The sequence below is a fragment of the Parambassis ranga genome, chromosome 15, assembly GCF_900634625.1.
Source record: "Parambassis ranga chromosome 15, fParRan2.1, whole genome shotgun sequence".
Lineage (NCBI taxonomy): Eukaryota > Metazoa > Chordata > Actinopteri > Ambassidae > Parambassis > Parambassis ranga.
This window is the reverse complement of record NC_041035.1, coordinates 7,511,139-7,529,318: the sequence shown is the minus strand read 5'-3', so window position 1 is coordinate 7,529,318 and position 18,180 is coordinate 7,511,139. Positions and strand designations below refer to the sequence as shown.

The following is an 18,180-nucleotide window of genomic DNA, read 5'->3' as shown; positions in this document are numbered from 1 at the left end:
TTATCCAAATAAAAAGAATGAGATAATATATATTATATATATTATATGATACCGATACTGATAAATTCAGACACTTAGTTTTTCTGATGTCATAAGGAAACAAATGCATAAGTTACCACAAATAGATGTATCACTTGTTTTAAGTTAAGACAAAAAATAAAAGAATAAACTCTCAACATTAAGCGAGTCACTGTTTTTTATTCACTTTGACGATACATTTCTGTGCTTGTTCTTTCTTGGTGCGTCACTAAGTTACTGGCGTTCAGACAGACTTTGCATTCATTATCATTACACAAACACTGTGAAACGTAGTCCTATGCAGGGAGAATAGACGGCCATTTCCGTACAGTGGGGCTCTGTTTGAAATTCCAACCCTCCGCCTTTGTTGTGCACAGCGAGGGGCGGGAAGACAAACAGGTCCACATGTATAAAGAGATCATCCCAGGACTGAGGAGACAGGAGAGTTCCAAGCATCGCTCCGTGAAACTCTGGAAACTTTGGGACATTCAGGATTCCACGCCGCTTTGGACTTTGTCACTCAGTCATTTTCCCCGAGCATAACAGAAGGGATTTTTTCTTTCTTTCTTTCTTTCTTTCTTGTGTTGGCACCAGAATTTAAGAGGAGAATCACCATCATGTACACAGCGTCAGCGCACCGCTTCTTGGCTGTGTACCTCACGCTGCTTGGATACTTTGGGGACGCTTACGCGGGGGCAGTCCTGATGAATTCGAATGCCATCAAGAACTTGCCCGGTGCATCGGCTGCTAAAGTTGCTGAAACTGTCAGCCCAACTCCGCGCACCTCGCCCCCTGGCAGCATGGGACATAAATTACCCGTAGACACCTTGCAGGTAAGAATATCTCCGTGCGTAAAAGTCTAGACTCTGTGCGCAAACAGTTGCGCTTGTTGAAGTTTCATAAGATCGATGTCCTTTGTGACACGCCGTGTTTGTTTCTATCATGCCTTAGCAGTCAGGTGTTTGCACTAATGACGAAGAGTGCGGAGGTGATGAGTTCTGCAATGATGCCCGAGGCGCCTGCCTGCCCTGCCGTAAGAGCCGGAAACGTTGCACAAGAGACTCCATGTGTTGTGCAGGAAACCGCTGCAGCAACGGTGAGTTTTAGGTTATTGCAATAGAGCTGACCAAGCTAAAGTTGTTAATGTTACTTATAATAATTTATTTGACAAGGATAACGAGATCCTAAATATATTTCTTTCGCCTTCCCTTTGATCTCTTCTAGGTGTTTGTCAGGCTAATGACATAGACGGCACAGATGCATCCATCACTGGCTGGAACAAACACAACAACACACTGGAGCATCAAGCCAAGAGACCCCCCACTGCTCATAGCTATCCACCAAATGCTGACAAAGGTAAGTGTCTTGCTGAGAACGTTATCTGTTTCAGTAACTTTAGAAGACTTCAGTGAAGTCTGTGTTATTTCATGTATATTCATCATCTGTCTTATTTCCAGGCCAAGAGGGTGATACGTGCCTGAGATCAGCAGACTGCTCTGAGGGTCTATGCTGTGCCAGACACTTCTGGTCTCGCATCTGTAAGCCTGTGCTGACAGAGGGCCAGGTGTGTACGCGCCACCGCAGGAAAGGCACTCATGGCTTGGAGCTGTTCCAGCGCTGTGACTGTGGAGATGGCCTGGCCTGCCGACCAGAGAAAGGAGAGAGAGAGCGAGATCACAGTGTCAGCAGGACTGCAGCCCGGAACCTACACACCTGTCAGAGACGCTGACACAAACGTGTGGACACACACAGAGACAGAAATACACTCCTACACACACACACACCACACACAGATCAGTCACAGACACTGATAAACACTTCTCCTCAGCCTTGCATTGACACACACACAGATACCCAACACCTAAGACACCTTCCTGCCAAAGTTGCTGACATAAACACACCACCCGGAAGGATAGACATGATTCCTGGAAAAGTGATACACCCAGAGGAACGACACAGTGCAACACGGACTGATCCAATTCCCCATCAACAGATGAGGAATCGGAAGTTAGGAAGTGACATTTCAGAAGTATTGGAAGAATCGATTCATGTTGTCGGTAATGGCAGAAGTCTTTGTTTCTCTTTTTATGGAACTTCAAGCCGCGGTTATTGCAGTAATTACTGTATTGTAAATATTATCCTGGATGGTGGCACTTAATTGAGCTATTGAATTCTGTCAACACCAGTATTATAGAGACATGGTGCTGCATGCATTGTAATCTGTTATATACTGTATATTGTTTTATAAGAAAATGTTATAGAAATTTGAATATATTTGTTTTATTAAATGCCATATAATAACCTATTCCTTCTTTCTGCCCCTCATTTGTGACAAAAACAAAAGGTTTAAGATGTCAAATAAGAATTTTGAGACTAAAATGTTAAAAAAAACCCACTGTATGTGGCGAGAAAATTTTGTGGCACAATAACAACTGTCCCCTTTCTGGAAAGCAAGAGTTGTTTGAACGATCACACTGTGGTGTTCAACTCAGTCAGCACAAATCAGTGGGCGAGTATGAGTGGAAGGTTTAAGTGTTTTGGCCCAGATATACTTAGCAGACTGTACACACACACACACACACACAACAAACCCATTACTGGAGCCATAACAAGCCACAGCTTGCCATGAAAGCAGAAGATGGTCAATCAGACCAATGCTGTCAGATGTAAACAGGACAGGATGCGGCCATATCAAATGATAACTGCAAAGAGGTAATGACAAAGTGTCCTGGCGAGTGTTTGCCACCTAAAGCTTTGGTGTTGGCTAGTTTCTAATTATAACTTCCCTTCCTTCATGTGCAGGAGAGCAGATAGCTAGCTACCAAGCTAAAGCCTCTAATTACTTCATCTTACTCAATCTACACAAGGATTCATGAAATGAGGCTCACCGCAGCATGTCTTTTTTTTTCTGTGATGCAACCAAATGGAAGGATCTTGGTGCTCCAATTGCACAGCGTGCCCCGCTTCCTGACTGTTGTGCAATGTATGTGCTCTAATATGCAGGCTATGAATCCACTCAAATACACCTTGGTGCCTGTAATTAGGCCTGTTTAGATTAGAAGATGGTGAGGAAATTACTGTACTTCTTTTGCTTGATTCTCTTGTCAGATCAAAAGGAGCGTGAGGCGCTCTTGATATCTGACCGAGGCAAATAACCTCTTCATCTGTTTGCATCCATAATTTGAAGTTGGTGTATGAATGAAAGGTGTAGTGTTGTAGCTCTGGCTGACATTAAACCGAGTGACTATTCCCATTTTATACTTCTATTTTCAAAAACATTTTAATCAGCCTATAAAATATGATGCATTCCTGAGAAACAAATTACCCAATAAAGGCCACTCACATGCTAATGCATAAGAAATAATGACATCACATCTCTGCCAGGAGCCATTCTGTCTGCATAATGAGCATACAAGTTAACAGTGTTTAGAATTCAGCTGATGATACTTAAAACTCTCACTGGCGCTGCTTATATTTTACTTTTAATAGAGCACTTTTTTAAAAAAACATTGTGGTGATGCTATTTTTTCTAAATGACCTGAATATTTGTTTCACCACTGTCAAGGAGGCACGTTGAGCAGACATTCAGACATACTCCATTTAAACCGTTTAGCGTCCATTCTTCAGAGTAATTAAGACTAATGGGAGCATTGTCAGCAGCACAATAATACCACGCAGCCTCAGCCAAGTCATGTTTGTGGGGGTCCTGGAATCTGTGTGTACACCAACCACACACTCCACACTGGCCACAGGCATGTGCCCTGACTCAAGAAAGGCCAGGTTGTGTTCCTCTGTGCAGCTACCATACATTCTGTGGACTCTAGAGAAACATCGACACCAAAGACGACAACAACACCACAGTCATGTCCTCACATGCAACCTACATTCACACACATACACACCCTCTAACAGGGGTGAATGTTGGGGTGTGAGAGGTTTGGAGTAACTGCATGCTCGCCCATGCCATGGCATCCTAACTAACAACATTTGCTGTTGTCATACCACAAGAATGAATCAGCACTGCTCTGCGTTTTCATGCTACTGTGCGCTTCCAAAGACTGGGGCTGTGTAACTACAGCAAACATTTATCTTAACAACACACATGCATGCAACAATTCATGAAGATTAACACTTGCAAAATCACACAGCTTTTGCTCTGCAGTGCATTTTCACATGGATCCTATTTGAATAACTCCCACAATCTCATCTAGCTGGAGAGATATTGTTCGGCATTTAATGGGCAATAAAACCCAGGCTGTATTTGTTTGTTCACCTGTCCTGAAATGGGCTATCTTCCTTCAAGATCTAGGAGTTACAATAAAGCTTTTATCAGCTTGAGTACCTGCTCTGTCTGCCATTGTTATTCTAGCATTGATGCCAAACATCCCTGACAGGCACCCCCGAGTTAACAAACTCATGAGTGAACAGTCGGAGATGAAAGGGGGAAGAGTACACAGAGGCAATGCATGTTATTTTGTCAGATGAAAGAGATGGCATACTTCTGGAATGAGCATTCGGATCAAAACCAAGCTCTTATGTAAACAACATTTCACAGGAAGGTGTCAAACTTCTGGGTTCTGGCACCGATCACTCCGCAGAGAAGAAACACAATGCTCACTATTCATCTTTGAGGGATGACAATCTGCCTGATTGAGCAATACGGGGAAATCTCCCTGTCCTTGGGAAATAATAATTAAACAAAGGACAACTCATACAGCACAATGTGTTAAGTGTGTGAGCGCAGGTGGAGAACAGGTTTGCTCCACTTATTCAACTCCTGGGTGATGTCAACACAAAAAGGGGAAACAAGGCTTATCACAGAGTTAGGCGATGACGTGCAGCATTTGATTGGGTTTCAGGTTACATTCCAGGTAATGCATCATAATTGCTCTCTCACTTCCTATGTGTGTTGTGAGGTATATTGTATTTCTACCATCTATGCTGGTGTGCAATGTTTGTACATAATTCCTCTAACTTTATTTTTACTGTACTATATTTTACTTTTTTCTATTTAATTCTTGCTCTGACTGTCAGTGTTGTATTGCTGCTGGTACCCAAATTTCCCTGAGGGACCATCCCAAAGGGATTAATAAAGTATATTCTATTCTATTCTATTCTATTCTATTTCAAAGGTCACCCACCCACAGTCTCTTAAAAGATTTGTTCAGCTTATTATTAGCGTATTATAAAGGCTGGATGCAGGGGAGACAACAACTAATCTCTGGTTCCTGCACTGTGCTCGAAGGTACAACCTGACATTATCATAGACTCTAAATTCTACTCTGAAGAAACAAACAAACTTGCTGACCATTAGCTTATTTCAGGCTGTGCTACAAGAAAAAGCAAACCGGCTTTAGCTTTATCTAATGTTTATGTCCTGGACAATAAATCTACTAGGACTCATTAGGACCTAATTAACAATATAAGCAGCTTTCTTTGCCAAGTCTGCAGCTGTCAGGATGTTTCACCATCTCAATCTTGTCTGTGGTAGAAACACAGCAGCGAGTTTACACCGGAATTAGTGGGTATAAGCAGTCTTTTTTTCCCTAGGATTGGTAAACAGCATGAAGGCCAAATATTGTATCACAGCAAAATTACTAAAGGGACAAACTGATTTTTCTCAACAGTAAAAGGAGCCTAGTTTTTGCTCCTTTTCCATCACAATGCCAGGATGTGCTTGTCGCCTGCATAACTTTTGGAGATTGTGCCATCCAAACCACAAAATTCAGGAGAAATGTTGTGTAAATGTAAAATTGGTGTCAGAGAGAATAACAGTGTGGGACATGAAGTTCTCTCCTTGGGAGAAAGCACTATTCATTTAAAATACTGCAGCATTATCAGGGCCTGTTTCTTACTGTGCAGCTTTGAAGCTGGGTTTGCTCACTAGGGGAGGCTAATGTTTGACTGGTTTTGATCCTTCCTGGTGTTCCTTCCTTCTGCTGCTGACATCTCTCAGGTCCCTTCTGTGATGAGGTCATACTATGTTTGAGCCACCACATGAAGGAAACTTCTGTGACTTCAGCTGTGAAGGCCTAAAATCTGAAAAGTGGGCAAAAACAGAAACAAGTGGTTGTGTTATTTTGCAAATGTGCCTGTTACTGTAACCTAACCACAACACCCAGTATTTTGTAATGCTCTGTTGCCTTCTGGACAGATGTTTATTTTCCGCTGTGAGAAACACCAGTGACAGGAGAACTCTAGTACCAAGACACAGCTTTGTCTTCCACCTGTAAGCTTCGGGTGGATTTCTTTGCTTTCCCTCCAGCAGTGACCACTTCAGTGCAAACAATAATCTCTGTTGTTTTTACAAATAATATCCCAATGTCTGCGGCTCTGCCAGCTGAACACAGAGCGAACAGATGCGCAAGCAGCTGAGAATAAAAAATGCCTACTCTTCATTATGGTTGGTCCAGAAGCTTGCTGCTGGCGGGCATGGGGCTGAAGCTAGGACAAGGGCCAGGGCCAGAGCTGGCTCAGCTCCTGTCTGCTATGTAAAGTCTGCCTCAGCCACAACCACACTGCGCAAAGCTGCTTCACACATATAATTTACTCATTATTTACAAAGTTTTCGAAGAAGTAAAAAAAAATATTGCAAGGCGAGGAGTTGGTGGAAAACTAATGCAGACTGAGTTGCTATTCAGTAAAGAATAAGGTTATATCCAGTTATATAACAGTGAGAGATGGCAGGCTTTTGGAGTCACAGTCAATTAGCACAGCTGATTGAATAGAGGCAACCGCAGAAACCTTATACTTTGAAAAATAACTTATTGTACCGAAGGGAGACAGTTTAACCGATGATTGGCAAACCCCAGTGAGTGTGCACCATCAGCATGCTTTGCTGGTGACCATGCCTAATCAGTAAGCTCAAAGCAGACAGACATTTATGAGAGACAGGAAATAGATGTCTCTGAGCCATTGCTTCATTCCATCCTCAACAGGAGATGAGTGTGTCTCTGTAAGACACGGAGGAATATCTCTGTTTTCGCGCACGAGCATCAAAAGCCCTAGTTGTTGTGTAATGGCATTACATTTACCCAACAAGAAAGCACCCTACCAGACAAAGACACAGTAATGGCCCTAGCGGTTCGACCATTGTCCCGTTAACAGTCATCAGGCCTTAATCAGAGGTTTTCGCCACTCGCCACCTTCTTTCATGCCCCCTCTCTTCTCCTCCGACACCCGAACTCTTTAATGTCCCTGCTTGTTTTTCATCTTTTCAAAAACACTGTCTTTAACCCCACCAAAGACAATAGTCGATACTCAATCTCATTTGTGGGGCTACTTTTCAAAGGTGGGGTCCAGAGTGGAGACGGAGACTTTGATCCCTCCAGGGGGTAAATGGATTGGATTGTCTTGCCCCTGCTGGTGGGGGCTAAGCTGGGGACAGTGTGAGTCCCAGGGGGTCATATCAAAGGTAGTTATCTTCAGAGGCTCTTTTCAGCAACACATTAGTACGCTATCTAAATGTTGATTTGTTTACACCAACATCTAAGGAGTCCTAAATGAGCTGAGAAAAGGAAAGACAGGGCAAATGCAAATGAGCGAAGTGGTCAAGTTCACTTTTCTCCTCTATCTCCACCTTATTACGTCATATTCTAAAGACTAAACATAAAAAAACTTAAAATCTGCTTTATGTCTCTATGTACTTGCAGAACCAAGCCTTAATATCACATCATGCTCATTGTCTATGTTGTGGGTGAGGAAATGATTGGGAACACCCTATAGCCACAGCAAACAGCCATGTTGAGGTTGCAGACTGGTGTGTGTGGGTGTGTGTTCCTCCGTTGTGGGTGGGAAACATCATATTACTGTCACTCTCACAGCTGACTTTTAGAGAAAGGTATAAATCACACACACCAACACCCACTGTCAGCTGCAGCCAGAGACAAAGAATTAACTTTATCGTGCATGACATCTTTTCCCGTAATTTGATAAACTGTGGACATCGTAAAGATCTGTTCACAGATGCTCCTGCTGTTACAAACCACAAAATGCACATGCGTCTGTTGCAGGGAACCGCTGTTGCATTCAAAGTTAGCCGCAAGTCATAGAGAAAAGAATAGGTGCTTAGATTGAGGGAAAAGATTCTGATAAAAAGAGTCTCAAAACCACAAAGTTCTCAGCCCTCATTGCTGTTGCTGTTTATCACCAGAAGTCAAATAATATATTTCCATATTTATTACAGTGAATTCTTATCAATTACCATAAAAAAGGAAAAATTAAGACTGCTTGTGTGACATCTTTCCACTCTCTCTTTCTCTGTGTGTGCACGGCTCAAAGCTTGCAAATAAGCAACTGTATTTTTAGGGACTGTGCAAACCAGCAGCACCCGTCTGGGTCACCCCATATGATTAGAAACTGTCCCAGAGATGAACAAATTCTCCTGGCACTTAAGCATTTTTCTGGTGCTTCAGCCTATAGCACTACGGAGCCCTAGCCAAGCCTGAAACCTCCCTCCATCATTATTGGTGTTATTTTTGAGTCTCTACTGAAGTTTGGGGCTGACATGTTGATTGAAAATACCCCCTACTTTGGTTATCTTGTGCATCAAAAGGTCCCACTCAGCACATTCCCGAGGGGCTTGAAACGCTCTCAGAAGCCTCAGCCTGTTACAGAAATCTACATTTCAGCTCTTCTCTATACTCAGTCATTAACCATGCTAGCTGTCTGTTAGGCCCATTTTCTCCTTGTCTTTGGCTGTTGGTAAATATTTGCTAGACGGAGATTGCATTCCGAATTGGTACTCCTCTTTGCATAATAGCTGTTGTGAAGGCATCTATTGTCTCATTTAAACTGACCACATAGTGTATTTTGGTGATGTCGGCAAGGGCTGGCTTCTCCACAGCTCCAATTAGCATTCCTTCCAGATAAAACAATGATCACTTGAATACGACCAAGCTAAGCTTGCAGGAAGCGATCTAAAGAGCTGATAGGAACCAGTGATTACCAAGCAAGTAACTCCAGCCCTCCATGCATAATGTTTTAATTCAACATCAGCCCCCTCCCCCCACCACCACCACCTCATTTTGTCCCATCACTAATCTTGTCTTAAGTTATCTTCAAACTACCGCTTTGCCCTGTAGCTACAGGCCTTATCATTTATTGATTATGTCTCTTAGATTAAAGGACCTGCTTTCATTTCCACAAGAATGTGCCCCACTCTTTGTGTGCATATGGAAGCATTTGCCGGACAGATGGGTTATTTTCCCCTCTAGACAAGGTCCCACTGGTCAGAGAGGGATTCACAGGAAAGGAACCGTGCTGTTGATATTCGGTTGCTGCTTGCTTTGAACTCGGTGATCTGTGTGTAACCAATAATAAGACATAGAGACATAGAGAATTGAAAATTTCAACATTAACTACCCAAGCCAGTTTTACAACACATCATCTTAATTCCTACAGACAATCCACTGCTGTCAAATGGCTGCATAATGCTAACCCCCAAAAACCCCCCCTCAAGCCTCACAGACTTAATTCCATGTGCTGAGCGGCCGAATTGCCTGAATGTGGGTTACACACAAATGACGGACATTTTGTCTTGGGGTAATTACTAATATGCCACTGTTGTTGCCCAGGCTGCCTGTATCTGGGTTTTGGTTTAAATGTTGGGTTTACGCTCCTTGGGCTGTGTGGTTTGCAGCAGCTTAATCACAAAGCCACAAGCATCTCAGCCATTTTGATAGGAGCCAAACTGGGAAGGCTTCAACACTGTTTTCACTGTTTCTACATATAGCAGCGCTTTATGCAGAGTCAGCAGGTCAACGAAAATGAAATAGTTTATGTTAACAAATGTGTTATGGACTGTAAAATATTTTAAAATGTATGCAGATGCTGATGTTTTTTTATGCAGAAATGGAAGACATATTAAAAAAAAAAAAACTATATTTTTCCTTTGAAGTAAAAATACTTGTAGAATTAACATGTACTAATGTTGCCATTTGGCATTGTTATTGTACAGCCGTTTTTCTTGTGACAACAGCTGGGGCATCTGGAGACAGTTTCCAGATGGGTTTTAGGTCTGGAATAGAGGATGAGTAAGAAAAAACCAAAGTACAGCTTAAAGATGAAACAGAATAAACTGATAAAAGATCTCTAAATGGACATCAAAAACACAAGCTTCTGTAAGATAACACAGATCTGAACAAACATGCGGATGTCATTACACTTATCAGCCCAGGACAGACTCAAGTGTCTTGATCACAATATATTCCAGCACACAGGTGTTTACCATCCTTTTACAAACAACCTACTTGTTTACAAAAACAACAGCACTAAAGAAGGATTCAAAGTTACAAGCAACAAGGCAATTAACGCCTCTGCACCGCGTCGAGCGCCTCAGCTCACTGCTAATGATTTGGGGGGCCTGAGTATCAAACCTGCTTTTTTATTGAGTGTTCTGCTTGTGAAACGTCCAAATGTTGCCCCTAAGGGAGGTTTTGAAACTTTGGCTTCTTGGAGAAACAGAGTGTAATTTACAATCATGCTGATAGCCGTAGAAAACCTGCTACTGTTGACTCCAGCATGCAATCATATAAAGTCCATTTCTTGACTCTGTGTGGATGTTGTGCAGGAGCTGTGAGAAATGAGAGTCAGAACAGTGCCACGTCTGGGTTCAGCTAATTTGAGGCTCATTTATATTAAATCTATGGTCGTTTATTCTTTTTAATTTGAAGCTGCATGAGATGCACTTAGTTCAAAATAATTATTGTTGTAAATCCCAAATTAAATTAAGGCCCACACATGCAAAAAAACAGCCAGGTTATTTTTAGAGGCAGATCGTAGTGGTTGTGGTTGTTCTTGGTCATGTAACACTTATAAAAGGAGCAGCTGCTTTTAGTTTGAAATGGGAAATGTGATAACTGATACTCTGTTGTCATGGTTACAATACTAAACCTGGTACATTATGATATAAGGATGAAAGAAATATAATATAGTTGTGTAATATCTCCTGTAGTTGTGTGATTAAATGCATCATGTGACAGATACCATTAGTGACTTGTTACCATGGTAACTGAGGAAATTAAACAGTGGAAAGTAATGCTGCATATGGGCAAAGTTTACATTGTAATGTCCATGTAATATTTTCACTGACTGTACCACATGTGGTCATAAACACATGTATGTCTCCTCATCTTTGTTCCTCTCATCTCCCACTCTTTCCCTTCTTCTTCCCTCTGATCTTTCACACCCATTGCAGGGAAGCTAACCCCGGCTCCTCCGAGATCTGTGAGTACATTGTGAGGAATGTGTGTCCTTCCTGACATTACAACGCTCTTTATCAACTAACAAGAGGAGTAGGAGGGGAGCGGGGAGGAAGAGAGAAGGATGTTGAGATGTTAGGAGCAGTTTGGCAGTGGGAAAAAAAAGAGAGCTCTTTGTGACCGCTTATCTGACAGGATATGAAGCAACTCAATGGCTTTGGCATTTGGCAAAATAGCTTCCTTCAACAGGCATTCACTGGAAGAGGCATCCTCTGACATGAGGCCACATATGTCTGAGCAGCTGACAATTTCAGGAAGAGAAAAGGCAGCCGGAGGGTGTTTTAGAAGTTCCGTATTTTGTTAATTGCCCTTGATAAGATGCAGCAATTTGCCGGTAGTTGTGATGATTATCAATGGCAGCAATTTAACAGATGTTGGTACATTGTTAGAGCTTTTAAACACATCAGTCTTTCCAGCGCTGACTAAAAGGACAATACTGATAAATTCAGAGTGGTTCTGGTATGGGGTAAAACTGGGCTAAATGATACTTCCTTTCTTCCTACATGCACCAACACACATCCAGCACTAGACGCACACACACGCAATACAGTTTGAGTATTATTTTTGTTAATGGGATCTAAGGGGACATCGTTTTCCTGATGTGGTGTAATTGAAGCTGCTGTATTAAAGGGTTGTGTTCTTCTCCTGCTGCTGAGACACAAAGTAATGCAAACCTCATCCCAGTTATTAACCCAGGAAGTCCCCACAGTGCACTGCGCTCTAATGAGAGGCCGAAATGCATTTGATTGATTTATTTATTTCTATTTAGATGTTACCCTTTTGACCCATACCACAATTATCCAGTGGTCCACCTCCGTCCCAGAAGGATGTCCTTTTTCCGTAAATGCTTGTTTTATGATGTTTTTTTCTGTCTCTGATCGCGTGAATAAAAACAGGGATAAATATTGTATTTTAGGCTCTGGTCTTTGTTGCCTAATGCCACCAGCCAGGACACAAATCACTGTAAGGAAGCAGAGGGGCAGACGAGTCAGGGGGTCTACCCTCGGTCAAAACACATCTTAGCATACTGATTAAAGAGCAGGAATTTACACACTGCTGTATTTTTCCACAGAGGTTTGGACACTGGCAGTCGGCTGAACAGAGGGAATGCTAACTGAGGTTGCTAATGAGGTTGCTAATGTGTTTACATCAACACCCTGCTAGTTTCTACTTACCTCTTCATCACTGGTGTTTTAAGATGGCTAGTAGTTTTACGCATAATGCCTCTAGAGTCAGTAAACACAAACACATGTACAAGACATCATAATGAATGTAGCTTCAGAAACAACATATCCTCACAAAAAACTTCACATTTGGTCGACAAAATAAAATCCCCAGAAACAACTCATGGTTGCATTTATGCTAACAGAACATAATGATGATGATGTCATCCAGTCATGGATGCTGGGGGCACACGTACTGTTAAGTTTTGTTTTTGCTGTTGTTTTTTGAGTTAGGCATTAAAAACTACTGGTAAAGGTTTGGCATTAAAAGGGGGGGTTTGGTAAAAAATCACATTTTAAACACATTTCCTTTTGTAGCTGCTATTCTTTGTTAATTCCGCAACAAGCTCCCACCTCCATGAACACATAGGCTCAAAGAAATTCATGCATAAGTTCCATTTTCAGGGACTGACATATCAAACTCATGTTGTGTTTTCCCGGTGAGGACGGGCTGAACAGAAAACAACAGTGACCCCTGTTAGAGAAAAGCATTATGACTTTCTTTTAAATTCTTACAAATTGCTCGTTTAATGCAGGATTCTGTGGTCACCTGATCTGGATTTTTACCTTTTGAACTTCATGAGAAAGATACACAACAGATTTGCTCATGGCATGTCAAAGAAGCACATTTATACCATCTCATTATGTGGTTAGAGCATGATTTGAACACACGCAGTCCTCATTCTGGCAGCGAGTTTCACTTCAATATCAAAATGTTTACTTTGCCTTTCTTCTACGGTGCAAACAGTTTTAATTAACTGTTTGTGGCCTCACTTTTTTTAATCAACTCTGCACAGATATTTTCTGTGCATTAAGCATCAATGTTTTCATTTGCCAACATTTGCAGATAAATCTAATTGGCACTGTCCACACCCACTCTCGGCACAATAGGCCTTCTTCTTACAAAACAACAGCTCCTTGTCTTTAAACAAATTAACACTAATGCATCTTAATGGGGCTGAAATTAAAACCCCATGTCGCCGGAGGGAAATTTCTGACATTATCAATCTAACAAAACATCTGGAGTTTCCCATAATACACTTTTTATTGGACCTCTGGCTCAATCTCCATTTTTCACCTGATTGAGTGTGTTTCTTATAGCGCAGCTACCTACCCTAGAGGAATGCCACCAGTGTTGTGTATCCAAAGAAGAGATTAACTCTCCAGCACTCAAAACATGCCTGATTTTCTCACACAGAGGCAAAAAAACCAGCCACAGTTGTATTGTTTCCTCTGCTTTGATGTAGGACTCGAGCCCTGACGGACGTATAATGTCATTTACAGTCAAAATCAGGGGTGGTCCTTCTCGGTGTTAACAGCTCAGCCTGCTTTTTGTCCCTCTGAATCCAAAAGACCAGATTTTTCTCAGGCCGTTGAACGCTCACTGAATGGTTTAATTGCATACAGACTCAGAGATGGATATATGAATCACACTGAGTAAAATATGGCTCCATCTGGATTTGATAAGCCCCTAAATGAATACCATGTGATGCTTTACACTTCAAACAATTACATTAATTCTACTTTTGACTGCGGAGTGAAAAAAAAGGCACTAATCATGGATCAGACACGTGGTTAGAAAATATGCAGTTTCCTGTCAGGAATATATGTTTTTTTCTAAGAATAGAAGATAAATGAATTGAACCGGCCTCTTTATGAGTGAGAACTATTTGATTTTATCACAGGGATGCTCATCCTCAAAGACAAGCACTAATACCGAAAACAGTTTTTAGCCAATGTTTGGAAACAACAAAAACATTTGCCCGAAGATCTGCTGCAATCCCTGACTCAATAACATTTACACACCAATAGCTCTGATCACAAGAGTCGGCAAAATATGTGTCAAAACAGGTTGCAGAGGAAGCTTCAATCTATAATTACAGAGATGGTATAATTATGAATCAAGCACATATACAATTCATGGTATAATTATGAACCTCTGCAACTATAAGCCACTAATGGGAACTTGGAGTGTGGAGTTATTCAACATGCAGACAGCTAATTACTGTGTAGGCCTCGTTAATTGGTTATGCCCCCTGTTTAGAGTAGAAGCGTGATCAGGTTGGCAGATTTATGGAGCACACAATGTTTTGAAGAAGCATTTTTGGGTATCTTTTAAGTGTGTTTACCAGAAGTATGAGGAATGTGTGACAGAGAATTTTGATTGCGTTGAACCTGCATCTGTGCACTTGACTCAGAATATCCATCTGACCATTATAGGCCAGTCATTATGTTTTTTTTTTGCCTTTATTATTGTGGACAGAGACAGAAAACAGGCAGGATGTGAACCTACACCTCCCGTAATGAATATAGCATCAGTTTTATAGGGTGCCTGTTGAGGTGTCTGGGTGTCAATCACTGTATTATGATGATTATTATTATGACATTTTTAATAGATTGCAAAAAATAGAATGAACAATGTATGAGCTGTCTTTCAATGGAGACGGATGGAATTTGTTGCTCTGATATTGGCATGCATAGTTTTAAACTCACATCACCGTGATACTGTGGCGTTTACGCATGATAAGATGAAAAAAGCAGCCTTGCAGAAACATACAAGCGATTAGCCTTGTGGTAGTGAAAAGGGGGGAAAAAAAAGTTCTGGGATCACCAAAGCAGCTTGGTTTTGTATGGAAACAACTGTGGCTGGAAGTTTGGTTCTCATGGAAGCCACATGACAGGGAGGTCATGAGAAAGACAGCAGGCCCAGCGCTGTGTGCGATCTCACCACACTCATTCTCCGCCACACTTTTGATGTCTCCCTCCTCAACTTTTATCATTGATGCTTGAGAGACCCCTACTCTCACTGTCAGGAAGGCAGACACACACACACACACACACACATTACTCGTCTAAGCAGAAGCTTGGCTACTGCCACCCATTTCCAGCTTCACACAAATATTTTAACAAGCACAGAAATCATTTAGCGGACACTTTCCTGGACCATCAAACACAAAATGATGGCTCCGGGATCCTGAGCTTTTTATTGATCTGTGTCCTCCTATCAAATGTATACATCCTGGGCCAAGCCTAGTCAGCTTCACAGAGAGGAAACTAAAATGAAGTAGAGGGTTGGGGGGGGGGGCTGAAATGTGATATGGAGCCTGTGTCGCATTAGTCTTAACGGGCCGTGTGGCAGACGCACTGGCACCACAGAGTGGAGAAGACGGGTGGAGGAGAACTAGGAGGAAGATGAAGGAGGCAAATCGCCGGACGCCCTGGCGGAGAAGGAGTATGTAGAGCTTATGCAGCAGGAAGGAATGTCATCATCCCTGCAGGAAGAATTTCTGGCACCTCCCCCAACAAAGAGAGACAACAGAGAGGGTGAATAAGGCTTATCCCTAGATCTAAGTCACCTTTGTACCCACAGCACACACATCATCACACATCCCCTGTCAGCCTGTCATCCCACAGGGTCACGGTCAAGCTGGCGCTCCCTCTCTCTCTCTGTGTCATGTCGTCTCTCTCCTGCTCTGTAATTTCCTTTTTTTCCTATCCTCTTTCCCGGAAAGAATGTGTCTCCTGTCGCTCCACCAGTCAGTGTCAGGGGGCAAAACAGCCCATTTCAGTGTCTGACTCAGTTACGGAGTCTCAGAGGTGCCTGAAGGATTCCAAGAATTCCAGCTTTTGCACCCGCACTTGTGACGCCACCTGAGGGAATGCCATAGAGATCATACCAGACACTTCCTGTATGCACTCGGGATTCATCCTCCTGCTGTTTCATAGCCAGGATGACAGACCTTTAGAGGAGGGTGAATAACAAAACAAAAGCACATGAAGCTGGATGTAAATGCTGTACAAAACACCCTGGGATTGTAAATGGAGTGATGATGACAGAGTTTGAAGGAGCAACAGAGGCAGGGAGAGCAACAGAGGAAAGGAGAGACAGAGCCAGAGCAAGAAGAGTGGAGGGGTAATGACTAGGTCTGCTCAGGACAGAGGAGGCGACAGAGGGGGAAGCGTCTCCGATCGTCTCCTCGTGGCTCCTCTTTGGCGTCTGTGATCCTCGGACCCTTCACGCAATCTCCCTTATTACAAGGCTTCCCCTCTCCACACGGGCACCACTACAAAATGGAGCAATTACATTTAATTAGGCTGCAGAGGGTAGCTAGCCTGCCCCATCCCAAAACCTCAGAGAAGTGCAGACTTCAGGTAACACAACGGTTGGGGAGAACTTCAAAGAGATGCAAAATTACAGCGCCATTAGTGGAGCCACCACAGAACTGCTGTGAAGCCAGGGAATCATTTGACCCAGAGAGGTAGATTCAAAGGAGTTAAAGAGAAACGCAGGGCAGCAGAGACAAAAACATCTCAACAGCAAAGATTAAGGGGCAGACTGAGCAATGTTCTCTAAACATTGTTTGTGTTGCATGGGAGACTTGAAACAATAAGGAGTTTTTCCTAAGCCTATTAGTTATCCCATGCCCCCATAGCCTCTCCGGAGAAATGAACTTTTGGGCAGTGTTGAACATTTTGTGGTTTTTCAGGCATATTTTGCACAAAAACAAACAAGCATACAAACAAACCAGGATTAAGTGTCATGATAGTGACGTCTATAGAGGTGATATGTGGGACACTCCCACCTTATCTGCCTGCTGTCTGGATTTGGGCTCACAGACTGCGTGATGACCCTTAAAGTTTTTATTGAGGTTGACTTAATAGGTCTCCAACCAGAGTGGTAGTTTCTTACTTAAATGCAGCTAGATCTGCATTGGAGACAGGAAGATTGTTGTTTAAATGCACAACATCCTCACAGGTGTGCTGACCAACCAAAATGCTGCATTTTCACACATTTTCATTTTCGTGGTTTTAACACAGTTAGTAGGGAATGTAATGAGTCAAGGTTTTTTGTGCAGACACACGTTTAAAAACGGTTTAAAGTTAGGCATTAAAACAGGGTAGGGGTTTAAACATGTCCTTGCCCCCTCGATCATGTAAAGATGCGACCAGGGAAACACACTCATATGTTTTTTTAAGGGCTGAGATATCCACTGTACATGATGTTTTTCTGCTGAGGACTGGCTGAGATTCTTGAATTTTTGTATTTTTAACAAGAATGAATATCGTTCAGAAGTGCTCACCCTCCACAACAACCTCAACACCTTATTAAATCAGACATTTAATGCGGCTGTTTTTCTTCACTTTCCCAGCCTGTGCACTTTTTCTCAAGCACAAAACAACTGTAGTTTTTTTCTCCTAATTTCATGGCTCCTCCGCTCCAACTCAGTGCCACTGAAACATTCTTCTGCACATGTTAAAGTGTCTTTTGTAGTTAACTTAGACTCCATAAAGAAAGGGCCTGGTCTTTTTTTCCCACCACAAATTAGTCTCATGCTGCGTCATGATTTACTGTCTCCGTTATAGTAATCACAACCAGATCTGTGCTCACCGTAGGCTTTGACCAACTGTTGGAAACTTTGACAGACGACCAGTCGTACTGTTGTCGCCTGAGCCACCAAGGCATATGCAAGAAGCACTCAGTGAGCTTGCTTGATGGTTACCGCAGTGTTCAAATGTATTCGCCCACTGGAATTATTATTTTGATGTTTTTTTACATGTGTACAGCAGAATCAGATACTTTCCTACAAAAAGAATGATGAAATAAGTTAATGGACATTTAAACTGAAAGAAAAAAACACTGAGGGATGTAACAAACACACCGGGACATTTAGAAGAAT

General features: G+C 42.3%; 1 protein-coding gene across 2 annotated transcripts; it reads left to right on the top strand.

Moving 5' to 3' along the window:
* The first annotated feature begins 346 nt into the window (after positions 1 to 346).
* Positions 347 to 2,191, top strand: LOC114447295 (dickkopf-related protein 1-like). 2 transcript variants are annotated; one of them, XM_028423474.1, is made up of 4 exons: positions 347 to 851; positions 973 to 1,114; positions 1,243 to 1,374; positions 1,476 to 2,191. In XM_028423474.1, the coding sequence occupies exons 1-4, from the start codon at positions 636 to 638 to the stop codon at positions 1,745 to 1,747; spliced, it is 762 nt and encodes a 253-aa protein (XP_028279275.1). In that variant the 5' UTR covers positions 347 to 635; the 3' UTR covers positions 1,748 to 2,191. The 2 variants fall into 2 exon arrangements, with proteins under 2 accessions (XP_028279275.1, XP_028279274.1); XM_028423473.1 differs by having other exon boundaries at positions 348 to 851; positions 970 to 1,114.
* The last annotated feature ends 15,989 nt before the right edge of the window (positions 2,192 to 18,180 follow it).